Below are 23,611 nucleotides of genomic sequence, written 5' to 3'. Positions count from 1 at the left end.
TGGTATGAGGTGTTTGTGCTGATATGCTGTGTTTGGTTTTCGCCAAACGTGGCGCTGTGCATTATGGCCAAACATCTCCACTTTGGTCTCGTCTGTCCAAAGGACATTGTTCCAGAAGTCTTGTGGTTTGTTCAGATGCAACTTTGCAGACCTAAGCCGTGCTGCCATGTTCTTTTTAGAGAGAAGAGGCTTTCTCCTGGCAACCCTTCCAAACAAACCATACTTGTTCAGTCTTTTTCTAATTGTACTCTCATGAACTTTAACATTTAACATGCTAACTGAGGCCTGTAGAGTCTGAGATGTAACTCTTGTTTTTTTTGCAATTTCTCTGAGCATTGCACGATCTGACCTTGGGGAGAATTTGCTGGGATGTCCACTCCTGGGAAGATTAGCAACGGTCTTGAATGTTTTCCACTTTGCAATAATATTTCTCACTGTAGAATGATGGACTTTAAATTGTTTGGAAATGGCCTTATAACCCTTCCCAGATTGATGGGCAGCAACAATTGCTTCTCTAAGATCATTGCCGATGTCTTTCCTCCTTGGCATTGTGTTAACACACACCTGAATGCTCCAGACCAGCAAACTGCTAAAACTTCGGCTTTTATCGAGGTGGTCACACTTGCTGATGATCAATTAATCAAGGTCATTTGATTAGCAGCACCTGTCTGCTACTTAGCATCTTAATTCCTATGGAAGCTGTAAGGGTGTTCTTAGTTTTTCACACATAGCTTCTCCATTTTGGCTTTATTTTTGTTAAATAAATCATGACACGGTGTAATATGTCATGTGTTGTTGTTCATCTGAGGTTGTATTTACCTAATTTTTAGACCTGCTAAGGAACAGATGATTGTTATTATGTCCTGATATGTAAAACCATAGAATTCAAAGAAGGTGTACTTTCTTTCTCACACCACTGTATACACACACACAGACACACACACACACACGCACGCACGCACGCACGCACGCACACACACACACACACACACACACACACATACACACACACACACACGTAAGGCACTCCTAATAGCTGAAAGCCAAAGTGTCACGGTTATGTAATCCAGTATATAAATGCCCTGCCCATGTTTAAATAATCCCATTATGTGCAGTGTTATTAAAAATGCATTTTGTGTTTGAGACCTTTTCCTGATCTGAAGATGTGGCATTTTGAAGCTACAATAAGTGTGACGACATTGTTTTAACTAGAGAACTAATTCTCAATGTTTATTAATGACAGTCCTTAACCTTTACTCTAATGCTTTCTAACACTACGCTCACCAACAGAGAAGCCCCTACTGTGGGTTAGGTCTTTGTCAAGTTATATTTCCAGAGGAGGAAGTAGCTGTGTTGAGCCTGCAAGTATTGGTAGATACAGTTTAAATACCCCTCATTTTCATCTCTGAGGCAGAGCTGCTGCATTCTTTTTACCGTATTTCAACTATTTTAGTAAATGCTTCTTTTTCTTTCTTCTTGTTATGTTTTCTTACTTATACATACATCATTGATTTTCCCCTCTCGCACATGCTGCATTGTGCCTTTCGTGGTCCTTATGTCCTTCACATTCTTCTCTTACAGAGAGTGATCTTGTAGAGATACAAAAGTGTACTACTCAATCACAGCGAATTTGTGAGTGTCGGATGGGTCTGTATTGTGCCACTTCTATTGGAACCACCTGCGCACGATGCACCACTCACCAGAAATGTGAGCCGGGATATGGTGTGAAGCACAAAGGTAATATGTATGCATGAAACACATGGGTCCATATTTACTAAGCCATGTTACTACACAAAATGTATGTATATCCTTATCTGTATAGCGCCATCCATGTACATAGCACTTCACTGCAGTAATACATGGGGCAAAATGATGAGACATACTGCAACGGGAATAAGCGCCACAAACATACAAGAAAAGGAGTCCCTGTCCGGATGAGCTTATAATCTAAGTGAAAAGTTGTATGAAGCAGTTACAGAGACATAGGAGGGTGTTATGGTAAATGAGTATGCAAGGGGCTAGTACTTTGGAGCTACTCACATATTAGTAAATACAGCCCATTGAAATGAATCCGCTATAAGGTGTCTTTCGGCATGGAAGGTGTGTTATAGCGCAACACAGCTTAATAAATATAGCCCTTTTTGGACCATCAACTTGAATAAGGCCATAAGGTGCCTTCCAGGAAAGAAGTTCTCTTATGGAATAGCACATCTTTGTAAAAAAAAGGCCCAAGATGTCCACTAGTGTGGAGGTGAGAAGTGAGGTTGCATAGTATGACCCAAGATATTTAGACCTTGTCCAAAAACTATATTTGGTTAGTCATAGGGATGGGCGGAACTGTCAAAATTCATTTTCAAGAATTCCCTAGGCTTTCCATTCAAAACTCGTTCCATGGTGGAGAATCCGTTGACGGATTTTTCCAGTTTCAAACCGTACGGATTGTCACTGTAGACCAGAATTTTTAACACCAAAATACCTGGATCCTTTGATTGAGCAAAGCAAGAGATAAAATAAATTGTGATTTATTTACAGAATGAACATACACAGCTTGATTTACAATTACAACGAAAAATACACTTACTAGTTACGATGTTAAGTCTGGTTACAGGATGGATCTTTCACTGCATGACGAATCTTGTTACATGATGGAACTGCTTTCTCATGGGCTGCAGGGTTTCTTATGCACTAGACAGTTCTATACTTAACCCGTGCAGTCAATCTACTCCGTGGGAATAATTCCTTCCCCCTATCACGGAGTTGGCAATACTTTGCAAACCTGGTAGAGGTGCTTCTCAGTCTGCTCTGGGCATGTGCCAACTTTGCACCTTGGCCGCTTAGCATATGAGGCCTGTCCCCTCTACCTGGCACCACTCAGTCTGGGCAGAGCAGCCATTTGCCAGGATGGCTTATTGAAATTCTCTTCCCCCCCCCCTCCTTGCTAACAAATGGTTAACACCTCCATATCCTGGATTGCCTTTGAAGCTTAGAGGGTGGAGTAGCCCCTGTTTCTCATGCAAATGGATTTTTATCCATACTGAATGACTTCCTCTGAACCTTACTTTAATAAAAATATAAGCCTTGGGTACTTTTAAAACCATTTTCTTTTCCACTTATACAGAGAAACCTTGCCATATGATACACTTTAACTTAAACACATATAACTCTTGCCACTTGATACCTGGCGGGAGATACACTGAACCCCCCCTGGGTTCTGGGGTTCTTGGGCATATACCTTTGAATGTAATTCAATTCTCTGCCCAGTCTTACTGTTCTGGTCTGTGGTGAAGCAGGGAGATTTGGCGGTGATCTGCAAACTGCTTTCTAGGGAGGATTTTATCTGGTGGTCTGTGTTCCTCATGTCCTCAGGAATCTGGGGGGATTCCTGAGTACATGTTTCAGGGTAACCCGCAACACTCGCCCCCTTCTACTCAAACACACCCTGACATTTTACCACAAAATCACCCCTGAAACTCACGCCCTGGTTGGCACTCCTGGAACAGTAAAAATACACTTACATCTTTATTACCAATGCAGTTACATGCCATGATTGGGTTGAAGAGCTGACAATCACAATTCCCCAGTATGGCTCAGGGGCACCCAGCTGAACCAAATACCTTTATTAATGGCCTGGGTACCCCCTCACACGGATTAATCCAAAACCGCCATTGGACACAATCCGCACGGATTTTTAAGAATCCAATCCACGAATTCCACAGTCAGTTGCGAGAGAGAGAGAGAGAGAGAGAGAGAGAGAGAGAGAGAGAGAGAGAGAGAGAGATCCCCCACCTGTCGATTTAATACGAGTGCACATTTTTAACAATCCGACCACTAATTATTAGTGATAGAGGGGAAAAAAACCAGACGAAGGCTGGTCACCCATTTTGAGACTGATCCGCAGGTATCCGTGGACCAAAGGAACCGGACGATCCGAGGAGGATCCAAATCCGCAAAGCAAATTCGCGGATCTCTAGTCAGATATACTAGTCCAAGTGTGAACGTACTGGGCTGTACAGACTACGACTACCACTAATGTTTGATTTTCATAAGTGAGGGTCATTTAGTTAAATGCCTTGGCCAAAGAATGTAACTAACCCTATTTAATCTAATATAACAATAATTTGTTATATTGGATGTAGCATTGGGGCTTTTTGTCTTTCGTTCTAACACAAGAAATCACAACCCCAGTATCACTCCTTATTGACACAGATATAGATGGGGCGGTGGGTTTGGGTTCTGAGTTTGCAGGGGTTCTGTGTGAGTGTAAAAAAGGCTTGATTTCCCCAGCATTTCAACTATGGAAATGATACCTTCAAAATGAGTTTTGTAATTGTGACTCCCTGCTTATAGCTACTAAAAATGCTTTGTAGCCCTTAAAAAGCACCACTGAGTAAATCAGCATAGCCGGGAAGAACCTTCCCATTGGGTTTTGTGGGGTAGATGGCATTGTGATGGATTTATAGTAAAAAGCTTGCTCTTATCAAGGTGGACATTAGACCTAAATGTCAGCTTTGGCACATCCTTGTTAATTATATTTTTTATTCATTTCCAATGTGCTCTGCTTCTTTTGTTCTAACTCGAGATACTTGCCATGACCACAAGACCATTCCATTTTATTTCAACGCAGATTTCAGTTTAAAAAAATATACAATGCATAATTTAACTTTTTGGTTTTTTTTAAACATTTTTCAGGCACCGCCAAATGGGACACCGTATGTGAAAAGTGTCCCCCTGGTACATATTCAGATGCACATTCTGCCACTGAAGGATGCAAACCATACACAGAGTAAGCATAAAGAGATCAAATAATGATGAGCACAATATTTCCCATAATCCAACGTAATCTGTTTTTACGTTCGTGATAATTCTTGGTGAATTTTACTGTACATCATCTCATCTTTTTCTAATGTTGTTTTTAATTAAATGTTTAACAAAGATTTTGAATCTGTAACGGGTGCTCCCCGCAGACTGGACTGAAACGCGAGGCCGAGGTGGGGATTTATATACACCGACCATGGGGCCACGAAGTTGTGTCCGGAATGCAGATGAGTGGTCGTGGTTAGCCGGGTCAGGGTTGGAGAGGTGAGAGTAGTAGGGTGTGACGTGGCCGAGCTCGTGCGTTGGAGAAGACTGCGTTGTGATATCCGTAGCAGAGTTTGAGAGCAGGAGACAGGCGGGTAGTCGGTATCCGTAGCAAGGTTCTAGGTGTAACTGCATGGAAACAAAGATGGCAAGGCATAACAGTGAGCTTGCGACCAGCACACGTCACATGAAACAACTGTTATGCTCAGCCAAATTGCAGGTGCAAAGGCTGAGCATATAAAGGGTGATTCTGCCAATCCGGGAACTGCTGGTCAGCAGAGGCTGAAAGTGAAACCAGAGTGCTGATTCGTTGCGGTGTAGAATGCACACAGCAGGAGCTGACGAGAAAGCCTGCAGCCAGTGAGAATCAAACTCTGGAGCAGAGTTCGCCCCGATCCTCACAGTACTCCCCCCCCCCCCTTCAGGAGCGATCTCTGGATGCTCCTGGGATGGTTTAGAGGGGGGTGTTTTCAGTGGAATGCCCGAACCAGACAAGAGGCGTGAAGTCGATCCCTGGGGATCCAGGAACGTTTCTCAGGGCCAAAGCCCTTCCAATGGACCATGTACTGGATAGTGCCTCTGGATAGGCTGGAGTCAAGGATAGTCTGAACCTCGAACTCCTGTTGTCCTTCCATTACAGGTTCCAGAGGAGATGCAGGAACAGGAGAACTGGGATCCTATACAAAGGGCTTCTGTAGGGACATATGGAAGACCGACGGGATCTTCATAGAAGCTGGAAGCCGAAGCCGGTATGCCACTGGATTGACCCTCTCGGTGATAGCAAAAGGTCCAATGAAATTGGGGGATAGCTTCGCCGTAGGTGTTTTTAACTTGATGTTTTTGGCAGAAAGCCATACCTTGTCACCGGGATTATAGGCTGGTATCTCACGACGATGCCGGTCTGCATGCCTTTTTTGCGTGGATACCGCTTTCTGAAGATTGTTCTGAATCTTCCCCCATAACTCCTGTAGTTGCTGAATCCGGTTATCCACGGCTGGGACTCCGGATGCAGCTCCTGATGAGGGAAGAGCAGAATTAACGAAGATTGGATCACCTTGGGATGAGTCGCTCCGTAAATTATTATTGGAGAATTCTGCCCAGGGAAAGACCAATCGTCTTGAGTGTCCGAAATTAAACAACAAATATATTGTTCCAAGGACTGGTTAGTCCGCTCTGTTTGTCCATTAGACTGGAGTTGATAGGTGGAGGAAAAGTGTAAGGATGTGCCAAGTTGTTGGCAGAAGGCCCTCCAGAATTTGGAGATGAATTGAGAACTCTGATACGAATGGAATCCGAATATTTCCCGCAAGAATACCTCCGAATTTTTTGCGGTATTAGGTAAGCCTTTAAGAGGGATGAAGCGGGCTTGTTTGGAGAACCCATCCATGACCACCAAGATCGTGGTCATGTCCTTAGATAAGGGCAGCTCCACCACAAAGTCCATAGAGATGTGAGTCCAATGCCGGTCTGGAATCAGATTCCTAGGTGTTTTGGTCCGGGCGCAGACAGGGCAACAAGACACGAAGCTCTTAGCATCCTTCCGAATCCCAGGCCACCAAAATTTCCATTCCAGTAAATCGATGGTCCTCCTTTCTCCAAGATTACCCGAGCTTTTGGAACTATGAGCCCACTCCAAGACTTTTTGTTGAAAACTGGCGAAACAAAAATACGTCCCTCTGGGACCTTGAGACCTCGGGGATTAAGGATTGATCCTGAATAATGTCTTCTAGAGAGTCAAAGTTGACGGCCAAGATGATGCGATCCGGATGAAGAATGGGTTCTTTGCAGTCCTCTGCTGTGTCGTCGACCAGGAATTGGCGAGACTGGGCATCCGCTTTTATATTCTTGGATCCTGGTAGATAAGAGATAATAAAGTTCAAATGAGAGAAAAATAATGACCACCGCGCCTGTCGTTACCCCAGTCGACGAGCACCCTATAGTATAAGATTTTTGTGATCAGTGAGGATAGTCACCGGATTTTTGGTAGCCTCCAGAAAGTGTCTCCATTCCTATCAGGCTACGGGGTCTAAGGTTGGTGACTATGTAACCCCACCTCAACCACGTGGTCCGGTCCCGGTTTGTGGCTAGCACGTCCGTGACAGATTCATAGGGTGATAGCGCGGCAAGTTCATTATTGAGGTTCTCCATAAGGCCTTGCCAAAATACTGCTACCAGTGCTTCGTCGTTCCATCTGGTTGCTGTTCCTGTAAGGACATTGTTTTGTGTGGCCAGGCACATTACACATAAAACACATTTCATGATGCTCCCAACTGCCATCAAGCCTGCACCTGGATATGGCAACAATTTATCTAGTGAGCCAACGGACTCACATCCTGGCCTATGTGAAAGGGATTTAACCCCAGCACTGCCTGCTCTTACCAGGACTTACATGCTAGAGCCAGGGAGCACATAGCCAGGGGCACTAAGCTATATGCTCCCCCTGGTGAAATCCCTCACGACCGTGCACGAGGCAACTATTTTTATAACACCAAATAAATTGTGTGAAAACAGGGCATACATACATAACTTTATAACCGGGCACTCCTATACAGGAGAACCCATAACCCTTGCAGCACATATCCTGCTATGTAATCACTCCTTGTCAATTTGCAGTACCCCTCCTGCTGTAATAATATTGAACTTTCTTCCTACCCATTGTAGCATTAATTAGAGGCGTCCTTACCGACATCCTCCAATATAGTTTTCCCCCACTCCCGAAGAGAGCTCTAACCCCAACTCAAGGTCTTTAACATGAGTGAGCATTATCTCTGCTGCTTGCTCCGGAGTATATTCCCCTTTCTCCCACCAACACTGTATCTGGTTACCCTTTACAACCAAGAACCGAGTTTGTCCCAGGTGAGGCACATCATACCCCTGGAACATAGGGGATGTTCCCATCCATTTAATATAAAACTCCCTATAGCTGGTTCATACATAGTAGTACATTTAGGGGCAACAGGCATCACATGAAACAATGATCAGAATGAAAAAGATCCACGCCTCCCTCTTAATGCTAGGGGCTTTTCCAGGGACACGGGGGAATTAACGGAGGCCGTAGCACAGGACGGGGCTGGCACAACATTGTCCTGCTCTGGCGTGGAAACATGCACTCCATCAACCAGAGCAATCAGAGTGTCCTGGGCCCCAACCCTTACAGGTGAGGAAGAGGAAATTCCCTAGTCTCATTGTCACCTCAGGCAGTCTCGGCCGAGAGCCACAAGCAGCAGAACAGCGTCCTCTTGGTGTGGTGGAGAGCGTTCAGAATCCAGAGCCTCCACATCTGCTCCCACCAAGGATGAGTCAGTCTCCAGGGCAGGGATGGCCGGGTCATCAGAAGCGGGAACGTTGGAGGCACCGGCCGGTACCACGGGAATCGCCGCACCGCTCGTTGAATGGCTGGGCTGATGTACTCTGTTCTCTCAGGAAGATTCCCCGAATCCGCAGACGGTCTCTGCTCGGGCGGGGCTACAAAGGAGGTCACCGATGGGTCTCGCAGAGACATCTCTGTACCCCTGCGCGTATTGCTGGTAAAAGAAAGGAAACCTCCAACATGGGTATCCGCTCCAAATGAGTCCACTCCAGGAGCGGGGCTCGCTTCGTAATGCTCCCCGCATAGGTTGGCCTCCAGAACTCTCTGAGACGGGTGGAGAATATCGTAAATTATGTCCATGTATACTTGCTCTGCAGTGGCAGGAGCATTGTGCATCAACATTTGTAGTCGCCGGACCAATGGGTAAAAACTTGACCCGCCGTACAGATAAGGCCGATCCCAGGCTTGCCGCATCAGCCGAAGGTAGGTCACATCACATCGCCCACAGCGAGACGTAACATCCAGCTTCCCTTCGTGTCGATGGCACCGCGGACACAGGAGCTGTAATGAATCTTGGCCATGAAGCTGGGTCAGCAAGAGCCATCCAGGCAGCTCAAATAATTGGATCAGTGTTTCCGCCATAGGAACGATCAAAGTAACAGGGAGCCAATAAGACACAGCTCTCATGGGTGGTTACCACGTGCGTCTGCTAGGTGTGGTAGCTGCATCCGGCTACACCCCACGTGGCGGCACTTAGGTCTTCGTCTCCCCCCCTGCCCCTGGTGGATACAGGAGTCCCAGGCATTGTATAAGGGGCACAGCTATAGCTTTTGCACCAAGCCACACAGACATTGCAATTGCAGAGCTTGCATTCTGCAAACTCTGCACGCGGTTCTCCCGATGTTGACGGGAACCGCACTCAAACTTCAGTATCCTCCACAGGGACCCTGAATTCTCCTCAGTGCATGCTTGGAGTTCTATCTTGGGGATGCTATATTGCAAGCGATCACACCGGTTGGCATACTCTACATGCACTGTTATCTCCCCCAACTGGAGGTTGGTAGTCCCATCATGGGGTGCTGTCTTCACCTCTGAGCATACTACCACCCCCTGCGCATTCTAGGACACATTATTTGAGCACATGCCTGTAGTCCCATCTTGGAGGTGCTGTCTTTCAAGCAGCCCACACCTTAGGCATACTACAACGTGTACTCCGCTGATACCATGGGTTTCAAGCACATCTCAGCCTTTGAACATGTAACGATAAGAGTACCCTGCAGATAATTCCAAGTTGGGGGTGCTATCTTTCAAGCGATCCACACTGTAGGCTTATTATCCGCGTGCACTCGGCTGACACCGTGGGTTTCAAGAACATCTCAGCCTTTGAAGTGAAGGGACTTGGCTCTGATATAGTGAGTTTAGGCACCTCTCACATATGCAAACGTCCCGGGCAAGGTAACGAATTGCCCTGATACAGTGACTGCCCCCATTCACTTCTCAGTTAGGCAGCTATGGGCTTGCAGTCATGAGCTGTATGCTTCCCTCTTAGAGAGCACCCATACTTGCAAGCAGTGGGAATACATGGCTCAGATACAGCGACTGGCCCTCACTTCTTCTTCAGCATATATCCCCTTCTTTTGCTGCCCCGATTGCTTTATCTCAGCAGCGCCTCCAAATGTAACACCCTTTTCCACCCTTACGGGAGATCTGGATGCTACGTGTATACCGGTGCTGGTTAGCTCACCTGCTGTAGGCCAGGAAGCCTGAGTCTCCGCGGATGGTAGTGGAAGTAGCAACGGGACAGGTTGGTACTTCATCAGTGCAGCGCCTCCATCCTGTAGGGTAGCTGCCGAAGACAGATGGTATAACCTACAGGAACCCCCTTTTCCAGTAACGACCCAGAGATTTGGAATGGTTCAGTAACCCGATTCCTTCTTTTGCAAGAGAGGTACTTCTTACACCTGACAGTCATGGAACATCTTCCCTCGCATTTTGCATTAATGTTATTCCCTGACTAGGCGCCCCAACGGCTTGAGGCTAGTCGCTACCCCCTTACCCCCTCTGATGGGGTAAGGCAGATACCGCCTCACTCTCTGGGGAGCAGGCTACATCCTGAAATCGTCTCTCTAAATTTGGGTCAGGAGCCTCTTATATACCTGGGGAGGGGTTAGTGACCCTGCCCCAAATTGAGCAGGTTTTAGAGGAGGTACTGGTGTCACACCATATTATGTGTGACCCATTAACACCCCCCTAGGCATGATGCTCCCTACTGCCACCCAGCCTGCACCTGGCTATGGAATGCAGATATACTGGGGCGCTCTCTCTTATTACAATACTGAATAGTAAAATGTAGCAATAAACCAATGTATCATACTGGCCCAAAAGATTTTTTGTAGTTGCTGCTCAACTCCAAAGAGGATCTTCCCGCAATCCTCATAGTAGAATATGTGAAAAGAAGTGTAAGGGGGAGGGGGCGCAAACAATAAGAGTAAGGGGTTACAGTAATCTCTAACACATAAACAGTGGACAAATGCCACAACCCATAAATGGATGAGTCCTAGAATGGTATGGCGGGAAGATCCTCTTTGGGGTTGAGCAGCAACTACAAAAAATATTTTGGGCCAGTATGATACATTGGTTTATTGCTACCTGTTACTATTCAGTATTGTAATAAGAGAGAGCGCCCCAGTATATCTGCATTCCATAGCCAGGTGCAGGCTGGGTGGCAGTAGGGAGCATCATGCCTGGGGGGGTGTTAATAGGTCGTATATGTGTGTGTGTGTGTGTGTGTGTGTGTGTGTGTGTGTGTGTGTGTGTGTGTGTGTGTGTGTGTGTGTGTGTGTGTGTGTGTGTGTGTGTGTGTGTGTGTGTGTGTGTGTGTAAAATATATATAAAAAAGGTATCACCTAATACTGAAGAACATATATATATATATATATATATATATATATATATATATATATATATATATATATATATATATATATATATATATATATATATATATATATATATATATAAAAGCAACACCACAGGTACAGATACAAGGGTGTACTTTATTAGATAAAAAAAGTGAGCTAACAACACACTCACATGTGCAAGACCTATGTGAAAGGGATTTAACCCCAGCACTGCCTGCACTTACCAGGGCTTACCAGGCTACGGCCAGGGAACACATAGCCAGGGGCACTAGGCTACATATGAATATTTTAATTTATCAATATGTTAAATATTTGTTTTCATTTTCTGCAAACCATTAGGTGCACACATAATGTTACTAAAAAAATTGTAAACCATACTTTCTATTTATATTTAAACAACTCAGAAAAAATTAGTTAACGTTACATCAGGAATGCAAGGAGACCTTTCAATTCATTAGTTGTGCAGTACATTAATATGAAAATGTTGATCTTCTCTTAAAGCAGCAATCTAAGCTGCCATTTCCCCTCTCCCTTTAATATGTGCATCAATACAATCCACACAATGATAAGTAATTGGCTAAGTTGCTGATCAATCCATTCTCCTGTGATCGATCAGTGAATATTCAGCTCTGGGGTTCACTAAATGACTTTGTAAATGGTTGCTATAGGAACAAAAAAAGGCTTGTTACATTATAATACATTAAAAATGTAATTCCGAGTTGTTTAAAAAAAATCCTGCAAGTATTTTCTCATAGTACAGAACCGATTTTTTTTTTAAACACGTAGGATATTGCTTGGTCTGCAGCTTTAAAATTCTTATTATTACCTATATTATAAAATGTCATTGAACGTGTTTTATGCCTGGTTGGGTGTGCACAATGTGGCTTAAGGTCACAGTTAGATTTTAAGATGCTTGGGGCGAATGGACCTAAGAGGACCTGAGTCATCTACTTCTCTTTGTCTTCCTGTAAGCCATCAGTGCTAAAAGGACGACAGTGTAATGTTACATCCACAGATACACATGACCATACATTGGACCAAAAGAATAACAGAGGCAAAAGCCTTCCCCACAAAAAAATATTGCTTGTCAAGAGTATGTGTCACCACTTATATTATCTGTTTCATCTCCAGCAGTGCCAAGGTAAATAAACCGTCTGTTAGAAAGGGGGACTCCACAAAAGATGAACTGTGTCAAGACCCTACTCATCCTTCCTCTGCATCACAGCATTTCAACAAACAAGGGAAAACCCCTCACCCCAGCATCAGAAATCCAATGCTCAATGTGCGTCCAACCTCCAGAAAGGGACAAGGTCATATCAGTGGTGAAAAAACCCCATCTAAAGCAGCAAACTCTACAACTGCTTGGAGCATTATAGCTAATAGTCTAAGCCATTCCAAATCATCAACTGCTTCTGACCCTTTCTCATTGGTTACAATAGCCACAGGGGTTACTACAAACACAGGTATGCAAGTCTTAATAAACATATTTTTTTACAGGTATTTGGCTTTAAACTTATTAAGAGATCTTGATATAACCTCAAAGAATGTGCTACACAGTAGCACACAGACATTAACCTTCTCCAGTGATAATTGAACTATGTATTTTGAGGCCCTAACCAGGGATATCTTATGGGACTCTTCTGCAACTAGTAACCTAATCCATTATCTCCATAGACTACATTATTTTATACTGTCCACCCATACACTAAGGGGCCTATGCACTAAGCAGCGAAAAGCCACTTTTCGCCATCTTTTCACAAGAAATGCCCCCTGCTATTCAGTAAGCAGCGAAAACTCGTCGATAACAGAATTTTTCCGCAAGTTTGTAGTCGAATTTTTTTTTTGCAGCAAACGCGCGCCGATAAGCCACTTTTTGGCACTTTTTTAACTTCGCTTTATTCTAGTAGCCCCGATCAGCTTATCGAGGCTGATCTCCACTCTAGAATATAGAATTTCTCTCCGAATCGCCTCGCCAGAAAAAGTTGGCAGGAAGGTGGTAAGAAGCTGCCGAAAAGCGGTGAGACAGCACTTAGAAAAAAAAAAATCATTTTTCCTGCATTGGATTGATGCCGGTAAACTCCGGGGCTGATACCCATTAATATCATCATCGGAGACCCCCGGCATGAATCAGATGCATGAAAAATGCATTTACAGTACAGGCAACTTCATTATCTTAGCGGCTAACTGCTAAGGCAATGAAGGGGTTAACCATCAGTGCCATGCTTATTGTGGGTAGCGGGGGTGGGTGAAGGTGGTATTTGGCCCTTGGTTGGTTTTTAGGCTTTGCAGATGGGTAGCGGGTGGACTTAACACCTCCATTACCTTAGCGGTTAATACAGCTAAGGTAATGAAGGGGTTAACCCCTCCCGCTACACACCCGGAAGGCCTAAACACCCATCCTTGGGGCTAATACCCCCTTCTCCCACCCCCGCTACCCACAATAAAACAAAATACTCACAACAGGCCAACTACCCACCTCCTAAGCTCCCAATAAACATTACAATAGCTAATAAACACCAAGACACAACCCACATAAAACCATTATTTATTATTTTACACACAGGATTAATACCACATGCCAGCAGGGGTCCCCTGGGGGTACCCACGGGTGTCTGGGGCCCCTCGGGTGGTTCCCGCTAGGCTCTGTGGATTTGTAGGTGGTCTCCACGGGCCCCAATGGGGTCCACGGGTGGTCCCCGTGGGTGTCTGGGTCATCCCCACGCGTGTCTAGCGGGGACAACCTCCTGCGGGGACCACGTGGAGGCCCACGGAGCCTAGCAGGGACCACCCGAGGGCCCCCAGATACCCATGCAAACCACTACTAATCAGATTGAGGATATAGTTTCCACAATCTGATTGGCTGAAATACCATGTGATGCCGGCCATGTTGGATTTAGTGACTCTGGAAGCAGGGGGTCTCAGAGGCTGAAATCAAAGCGGTTCAGCTCAGGAGACTCCCTGCTCCCGCACACTATTAATAAAAATTACATTAAAGCAGCTTCATTACCTTAGCAGATATCCGCTAAGGTAATGAATTTAAAAATATTTTTTTTGGGGGGGTTTTAACAGTAGTGTAGAGGAGCAGGCGGTCTCCGGAGCTGAAACGCATTGGTTTAACGTCCGGGGACCCCCTGCTTCCCGAGATACAGGCCCCGTTATGGGGTGCCGGTATCATCTATGCATTGAAATGTCCCGCGTCACATGACCGTGGGAATCAAATGCATAGGAGATACCGGCACCACATAACGGGGCCTGTATCTCGGGAAGCAGGGGGTCCCCGGGCCTGAAATCAACGCAGTTCTGCTCCGGAGACCCCCTGCTCACCTACACTATTAATAAAATTAAAATTTTACAACTTTAATTTCCGTTGAGATTTGCGCTGAGACGGCTCGCTCTCCCTGCAGCAGATAGAACTCGCCGGGTAAGCCCTTTTCGGAGGGCCGATCATCTCGCCACCGCCGTACTCTCCATTCTAGCAAATGTTGCTACCACTGGTATTCGGGGCTTTCTGCCTACCGTGATAGTAACACTGCCAAAAATGTGGTGGAAAAAATGCCGATTTTTCCCCCCGTCGCTTAGTGCATAGGCCCCTAAATGTTTATATAAAAGTAATGTTTTGCCTTGTTCAAGGCTGATTGTTATCAATGAAATAGTTAAAATAACCCTTCATTATAGACTGAGTGAGATTTGAGTATTTTGGGCCAAACACCAATGAATGGAGCAGTTCTTTCTTCAGTTCTGCAATAAATATGGCTTAGTGGGGCCCTAAGCAATTGCCTATGCTTATGACCTGGTCAAACCTATAATTTACACAAAGAGTTAGTAGTCGTGGGATAGTGGAGTGTCCACAAAAGGCACTTTCACGACAGGAGGGGCAAAAGGTGGAGTGAGGATTTGAGTAAGGGTTCATCTATTGGATGTAGTTTGCATAGGGCAGTATCCATGTTATGGAATAAATACAGAGAATTGGTGCCTTAAAATATTAGACAAGCAGAGACTGCTCTTTTAAAGTTCCCTGTCTCTGTTAATACCATAGCTTTTGCTGCCGGCATGAAAGGAAATCATATACAGTATGTGCCTAGGTGGAACCTGATTAGAAAGGAGGTTTATTTAATGGCAAATAATGAAAGTGAATATAATACGTATTTTATAAGAAACTATGTCTTTTCATTTAAGGCAATTACTCTCTACCATATAAATGATTACACATTTTTTTCATGTGTTTTTTATTTCAAAGTATATTGTAGATATAGTTTAATATTTACATACAGCCACATCTGGGGTGGAACCCTAGCAACACATGTATGGCACTGTGATATTCATAGCCGGCGGCAAAGGGCTTGAGTATAACACAGTGCCCCAAATAAAACTTAATGCTTTACTTTGTATATCTAATATCTGTTTTACTTTGTAGGTAAATGGAATCCTATGTACTTGGCAGCTGGATTTATCTGTGTGACAATCTTGGTCATATCTTTGCCATTGATTTGGAAAAAAAAGATATGCAAGATGAAACTGTGGCTTTCCAAAAGGAAGGGTACGTGATATTTTCCTGAAATTTTTGTTTTAAATTAAAGCAGAAATCCTGTACTGCCTGAGTCTGGTTTCCTAATAATAATAGAGACCAAGCAACAGTTAAAAACAAGAAATGTACAAGGTCTCAAGCAGATAATGAAGTAAAGTACTAAGGCCGTGTCCATGCTGCCTGCTCACGAGCGTGAGACGGAGCGCTGTGATGTTACCCTTGCTTGCAGCAGAGGCGATTCCTGGACTGAGCTGTTGCGCCTGAGTGGGGGGGGGGGGGGGGGGAGAGAGAAGGGGGCGTGATGCCACAGAGCCGGTTCGCCCTTATTGGGCGAACGGCTCACGTGACCCGTCTGTCGTGCCGCAAATACAAAATACAGCTCTCCGGCCAATGCTCACTTGCACCATACACGATCACATTGCCCCGATGTGATTCATCGCGCAGCTCTCTCGCGCAAGCAGCATGGACGACGCCTTAGAAATGTGATGAGCATCTTTGTATCATCAATAGTCAACAATTTGAAACCGGGAATTCTACTCATAAGTAGTATGAAAGATTCATGCCAATGTTTTGATACCTACTGTATGGTAACTTCATCATGTCATCCATAAAACCTGATTTCAAGTTACTTCCTCTTGATAATCAGCACAATGGACTTACAATATATTGTAAAGAAGAAAAATGCACACAATGCGACCCTGGTGCGCATTGTGTGCATTTTTATTCTTTTCATCTCAAGGTGCCCCCCATTTTGGGGGTCACCTTGCTCCAGGAGCCAGTTGGGGAGACGCTCCAAATACATGCTGCAAGGGGATTAATGCTTCCAGCAAACCGTACATCTGCAGCACGAGCGCTGAATTTCCTATTTTCTCTGCTTACAATATATTGTGCTAACATCTAATAGCAGAGAACTAGCAAGTACACTTTCTGGTGGGTTTGGTAACATGGTGAAAGTTAGGTTAGCCTTACACCAGAGCACTGCCTATTCTCCAAAATGCATCTATATGTGATGCCTTGCTGTTTGCCAATTTGTTAACCCAAGCGCAGCTCTCTCAATGTTCTGTCTCTTCATATGTTGCAGAGCTGATGGGATGATAAAGGCTTTATATCAAATAGCTCAAATTGGCCAGAAAATATTGTGTATATCTAGACAAAAAAAGAATACATATTTATTTCTATTGAACTACCCCCCCCCCCCCAAGCATCTTATATAAAATACAGTATGCAAATGACAGATTTCTGATATTATGCATACCAAGTTATGATAGATTATATATATATTTTTTTAAATGCTACTTTTGCAGTGACTTTCATTTTCTTTGTCTTTTCCTCAGGTTTTACTTTGTACAAGTTTTCTCCAGTAAGTAGTTATTTTTTTTATGGCGGCAATTTATAGCGTAGATTAATAAATCAAGGTAATACATAAAATGTATATCTTGTTGCATCCATTGTAAATTGTGGAAGAAATACATGCTAGTGTTTAAATGTAATTTACGATTTTAATGGTGAAAAAAACGGCATATACTGTACTTCTGTGAATTGCTGGCCCATCTGGCAGTGAAGTGGTTAAAGCTGCTCTGTTCTGGTATGCAGGATATGCTTCTGTAAATCAATGTCTGCACCCTCACATATCCTTTATTTAATTCCATCAGGAAAGCTTCATCAGGACAGTCCAGAATATCGAATGACTTATTACATTGAATGGAACTATAACAAAAGTGTCACCTAGCATAGGTCGTCCAATCTAGAGATCACAAAAAAGTTGATTCAAGAATTTTTATAATACCAAAGTTAAATGTGAATGTTAGACATTGATATCCAACTCTTATTAAATGTCAATATACATGAATACCATGTCTGCTGTAAAATATAAAATTCTTACAGCCCCAATTATTAGATGTACTGTACTTATATAAAAAGTATATATATATATATATATATATATATATACAGGCATACCCCGCATTAACATACGCAATGGGACCGGAGCATGTATGTAAAGCGAAAATGTACTTAAAGTGAAGCACTACCTTTTCCCCCACTTATCGATGCATGTATTGTACTGCAATCGTCATACTGCTGCGGCCGAGTTTATTCGAGCATTTGCCCGTTCTCGGCCGCAGCAGTATCCTGGCGCGCGCCGGAGGGTGCCGGGCGCGCGCCAAAGCAGCGGAAGAGCGCCCTCCGATCGGGGCGCTCTCCCTCCCGCTGCCGGGTCCGCCGGGTCCCCCGGAACCCCCTGCCGCCGTCCCCCACATCGCGGGACACCAGGGCTCCCTCGGGGAGCCCTGGACGCGCGTACAGGGGGCGCAGGCACCCAATGACGCGTGACCGCGCATCGGAGACGCGCGGCACGCCGAGGGGCTGCCACTTGCAAGCCGGGAAATCTCCCGGCTTGCGGAACTGGCCACACTTCAATAAAGCGTGTCGCCAGTGTATACGTGCATAACTGATGTGTTATTTACATGTGTAACAGGCGCTATAGTCTCCCCGCTTGCGCACAGCTTCGGTACAGGTAGGGAGCGGTATTGCTGTTCAGGGCGTGCTGACAGGCGCATGCGTGAGCTGCCATTTGCCTATTGAGCGATATGTACTTACTCGCGAGTGTACTTAAAGTGAGTGTCCTTAAACCGGGGTATGCCTGTATATACAGTGTATGCCAGGTGTGGCGAACTCCAGTCCTCAAAGGCCACAAACAGGCCACAATGACTGAGCCACTGATCGAGCCACCTGTGCTGAAGCAGGGATATCCTTAAAACCTAACCAGTTGGGTGTCCCTTGAGGACTGGAGTTCTCCACACCTGGTGTATACACACATATAAATACATATGTATATGTAAATATATTTATAGTTGAATACTAATACCTAGTATGAACATCCAAGAACAGACAATTACATAACTTATTTGTGCAGCTTGTATATATGACAAGGGATAATACACACAGCTAACCAGCGGATAACATGCTGCGTTCCTCCACTCGTTCCTCTGAACGCCTCTGGAGGAAATCTCATACTCTCGCAGACTTCCTTCACTACAAATTTATGCTATCCTGTTTCAACTCTGCCCTCTCGCAAGCTAAACAAGCCTACTTTTCTTCACTAATCAACATGCACAAGTCTAACCCACGCCGACTGTTCTCTGTCTTTGATACTCTACTCAAACCACCCTCAGCTGCCTCTCCTTCCTCCATCTCCGCTCAGGACTTTGCTGACTATTTTAAGGAAAAGGTGGAATCCATACGTCAGAACATTCCCTCTGTTTCTTCCTCCCATCCTACACTTCTTCCTAACTCTCCTCCTGCCTTCCTTGACTCTTTTTCCACTGTCTCAGAGGAGGATGTGTCGCTGTTGATCGCCTCTTCTCCCTCTACCACTTGCCCTCTTGACCCCATTCCCTCCCATCTCCTAAAACCTCTTGCTCCTACTATAATCCCTACGCTCACGCATATTTTTAACTCCTCCCTCTGCTCTGGAACCTTACCATCCTCCTTCAAACATGCAACAGTCATACCATTACTCAAAAACAGCAAGCTTGACCCTACCTGTCTTTCTAACTATCGGCCTGTCTCCCTCCTGCCTTTTGCCTCTAAACTCCTTGAACGTCTTGTATTTGCTCGCTTGCTCCATTTTCTCAACACCTATTCTCTCCTAGACCCTCTACAATCTGGCTTCCGTACTGCTCACTCCACGGAAACAGCCCTCACTAAAATAACTGACGACCTCCATGCTGCCAAAGACAGAGGTCATTACACTCTGCTCATATTACTCGACCTCTCTGCAGCATTTGACACCGTGGACCACCCTCTTCTCCTTCACATTCTCCATACTCTTGGCATTCGGAACAAAGCTCTATCCTGGATCTCATCCTACCTCTCCCATCGTACTTTCAGTGTCTCTTCTGCTAATACCTCCTCCTCCTCTATTGATCTCTCTGTGGGGGTACCCCAGGGCTCTGTCCTGGGACCTCTTCTCTTTTCTCTGTATACACTCTCTCTAGGTGACCTAATAACATCTTTTGGGTTTAATTATCACCTCTATGCTGACGACACACAAATATATTTCTCAACACCCGACCTTACACCTACTGTACAAACCAAAGTTTCTGAATGTCTCTCTGCTATATCATCCTGGATGGCCCTCCGCCGCCTTAAACTCAACATGGCTAAAACAGAGCTCCTCATACTTCCTCCCAAACCTGGCCCTACTACCTCCTTCCACATTACTGTTGGAACTACGATCATTCACCCAGTAGCCCAAGCACGCTGCCTTGGGGTCACACTCGACTCCTCTCTCACATTTGCCCCTCACATTCAAAACATTTCTAAAACCTGTCGCTTTTTCCTCCACAATATAACAAAGATACGCCCTTTCCTCTGTTGCTCGACTGCTAAAACTCTGACTCAGGCCCTCATTCTCTCCCGTCTTGATTACTGTAACCTCCTGCTGTCCGGCCTTCCTGCCTCTCACCTGTCTCCCCTACAATCTATCCTTAACGCTGCTGCCAGAATCACTCTACTCTTTCCTAGATCTGTCTCAGCATCTCCCCTCATGAAATCCCTCTCCTGGCTTCCGATTAAATCCTGCATCTCACACTCCATTCTTCTCCTCACTTTTAAAGCTTAACATTCTTCTGCCCCCCCTTACATCTCAGCCCTAATTTCTCGTTATGCACCATCCAGACTCTTGCGTTCTTCTCAAGGATGTCTTCTTTCTACCCCCTTTGTATCTAAAGCCCTCTCCTGCCTTAAACCTTTTTCACTGACTGCCCCACACCTCTGGAATGCCCTTCCCCTCAGTACCCGACTAGCACCCTCTCTATCCACCTTTAAGACCCACCTTAAGACACACTTGCTTAAAGAAGCATATGAATAGCACTGTGGCTATTCTGAACACATGGCACATAAAGCTTGGCCCCCTGCAGATGCACTTACCAGAACTCCCTCCTACTGTCTCTGTACGTTCTCCCTACCTACCAATTAGACTGTAAGCTCCTCGGAGCAGGGACTCCTCTTCCTTAATGTCTAAAGCACTTATTCCCATGATCTGTTATTTATATTATCTGTTATTTATTGGATTACCACATGTATTACTGCTGTGAAGCGCTATGTACATTAATGGCGCTATATAAATAAAGACATACAATACAATACAATACAATAACTTCTTCATCTCGCAAGGTCCCTCAAATGAATAATATCACCCCTCAATCCGTCATACTTGTTACTAATGGCACACCTGTGAACACGTGACTTATATATGTGACAAGGGTTAATACACATATCTAACTAGCTGACTCACCTTTCACCTACGCAATGTACCTCAAATCCAAAACTATGCACTTAACACAACAATTTGTTGGAGCAAAATGTGTTTGAAAATGTAAATGACTCTCTACAAAGTGTGCAACAGTTTAATCAGAGCCCAGAGGTCACTGGAGTATGAAAGATAAGAATTCAAGTGTCTTATCCCAAAACACACCTCTGTTAAATTCCAATTTCCTAACTCAATTGCAGGGCTTATATCCTAAAAACCTTTAATTGAAACATACTTTCTGGGTGTATCCATAACCCACCCCTTTTCATCATTCAGCTCCCATGACAGTTTTACGACTGAAGGAAAAAAAAACCTACTTAGACAAACGCCATTTTCACTGTTGCGTTTGTATAATTAAAAGGCATATGTAGATGCAACTTTTGCCAACGCAAATTATAGTTTTGCATGAGAAAACATATATCTGTCCTTTGCACCTCCTAATCATAATGTGTTTGTCGTCATTTGATTTGGGTAATCGCAACTGTTACAAATATCTAATTAAATTATTCTTGTGAATCGCTGTCAGACCTAGGATCATTTACATTTAGTAAACGCACAAACCATTTGGAATACCTTCTTAACCACATCCTCTAGCATTTGCAGATTCCCTTCAAGATACAAAAAAGAGGGGTTTCGCTTATTTCCGCGGTCAGAAACGAATAGTGATGTCATTTCAATCCCCCCACTTGCAAATCCAGGTGTTGACGCCAGATACCCTCAGTCCTATAAAACACATAAAACTAAGCCTGGTCAGTGGTTTAACGGGCCATAAAAACAAATCTTGTATTTTTAAGACAATTTGCAACTTAACATTGACCTTTCGTGTGTTAGATTGATTAAAATACTTAATACCTTCTGCCAAATTCATAACACCCAGATAGTGAACATCTGTAATAATAAGCGTTCCTATTAACCATTAACCTAACAACTTACAATAGCCGAGTACAACCATTTTTGTTGGTATGCTCATGTATTAACTAAAATGAATGTATTGTATTCTAGTGTTCCCCTAAAAAGTAATCTTATTTGTTTTATTACATTATTCTACCCCAGCATCTATTTTGGTGGTTGAACAGAATGAACTCTTAGCAATATATGTATTTTGTTGCATTCTGTGAGCACCCAGAAGCTGCACATTATATTTCTGCATTTCACAGAAAAAGAGGATCACTCTGTTTAAATACAAGGAAGAGTCTAAAGAGAAAAGATTACTTCACGGGCAAAGCATAAATCCTTCCTGCGACGTGACATTAGAACCAGAATCGTATGGAAGAACAGAACATGTTCTAAAGAACACAGAGAGACAGACAGAGGACAAAGCAGAGATGCATGGGCGGGATCACTTGAATAACAGAATTGGTGAGATGTTCCCTTTTTACTGTAGCAAGTATTTCTCCTGCTTTAAAATAAAATAATGCATTGTTTATTTAAAGTAAAAATTAAAGGTACCCCTTACTGTTTTTTTTTTTTGCTCCCGTTTTTTTAACATGTAGAGGAAGCAGGGGGAGGGGGGGGGTCTCTATAGCTGAACAGCATTAATTTACACTTACCGGGGAAGGTGCCACTGGTACTTACCCCTCCAGGGTAAACAAAATGGAAGTTTAAATCTTCATGTTACGTGGGACAATAGGGAACCGCAACTTCATCTTTGGCTGCTTTCGATTGGTTGATGTAGGGGAATTAAACCTCCATGAAGTTCCGGTGGCACATTCTCCGATAAGAATCTCAGGAACCAGGAGCACCCCAGAGCTGAAATTAACACGGTTCCCCCCAGGGACCCCCTGATTCCTACCCTTAAAAAAAAAAAAAAGATGGGGCTAATGCTACGCTTATACTGCCGCCGATGTCAGGCTACGGTCGCTGGAAAAATAAAATTAAAATGACTTCCAGCGATCGCGACCAAGCCGTCACGCTTACTATGAGTGCACGCAACGGCGGCAATACATTTGATTTGACGCGACGTCGCGTCGCTGGCACTATAAGCGCAGCCTAAGGCAGCAGGGAACTGCACTGATTATTTGATTTTTATAAAGCTCCAACCATGCACGCATCACATAAACCGGCAATTTGAAACAATACTTTCAGAACGATACAAGAACCTGATATAAAAGTAAACTCGTGAGAGAGGAATTCCTCAACAATCAACTTATCAAAGTCTGCTGTCCTGGGTACAAAAGTGGTATAAAAACAGTATCAGAAGGAAGAAAATCATCATTTTTAATACTATTTATTTAATAAATCATGCATTCAGTAGTTGTGATAGTGCAGAGTAAGTGAGCACTTCAATATTAGGAGATGCTTTTTTTTTTATTATTTGAACTAGCAATTAATATTACAAGACAAGCTTTCGAGAGTTCTCCCTCTTTCAGGTCAGGCAATACTAATTTACAAAGAATCCTTGAGTTTAACACAGATGTCAAAAAAAAAAACCAAGATAATAATCTAAGGCAGAAGATGTGGAG

General features: G+C 44.1%; 1 protein-coding gene across 1 annotated transcript in view; it reads left to right on the top strand.

The window, feature by feature from the left end:
• The window catches only part of LOC142496680 (uncharacterized), a 35,103-nt gene that overhangs the window by 8,523 nt on the left and 2,969 nt on the right, over nucleotides 1-23,611 (top strand). Inside the window, exons 2-7 of the mRNA XM_075603432.1 lie at nucleotides 1,582-1,737; nucleotides 4,690-4,783; nucleotides 12,442-12,773; nucleotides 15,725-15,847; nucleotides 17,170-17,195; nucleotides 22,307-22,508. Coding sequence (XP_075459547.1) covers nucleotides 1,644-1,737; nucleotides 4,690-4,783; nucleotides 12,442-12,773; nucleotides 15,725-15,847; nucleotides 17,170-17,195; nucleotides 22,307-22,508 — 871 coding nt within the window. The 5' untranslated portion in view covers nucleotides 1,582-1,643. The remainder of the gene's footprint in view (nucleotides 1-1,581; nucleotides 1,738-4,689; nucleotides 4,784-12,441; nucleotides 12,774-15,724; nucleotides 15,848-17,169; nucleotides 17,196-22,306; nucleotides 22,509-23,611) is intronic.

This window comes from Ascaphus truei, chromosome 6 (genome assembly GCF_040206685.1).
Source record: "Ascaphus truei isolate aAscTru1 chromosome 6, aAscTru1.hap1, whole genome shotgun sequence".
Lineage (NCBI taxonomy): Eukaryota > Metazoa > Chordata > Amphibia > Anura > Ascaphidae > Ascaphus > Ascaphus truei.
The sequence above is the reverse complement of the archived record's forward strand: the minus strand, read 5'-3'. Positions and strand labels throughout refer to the sequence as shown.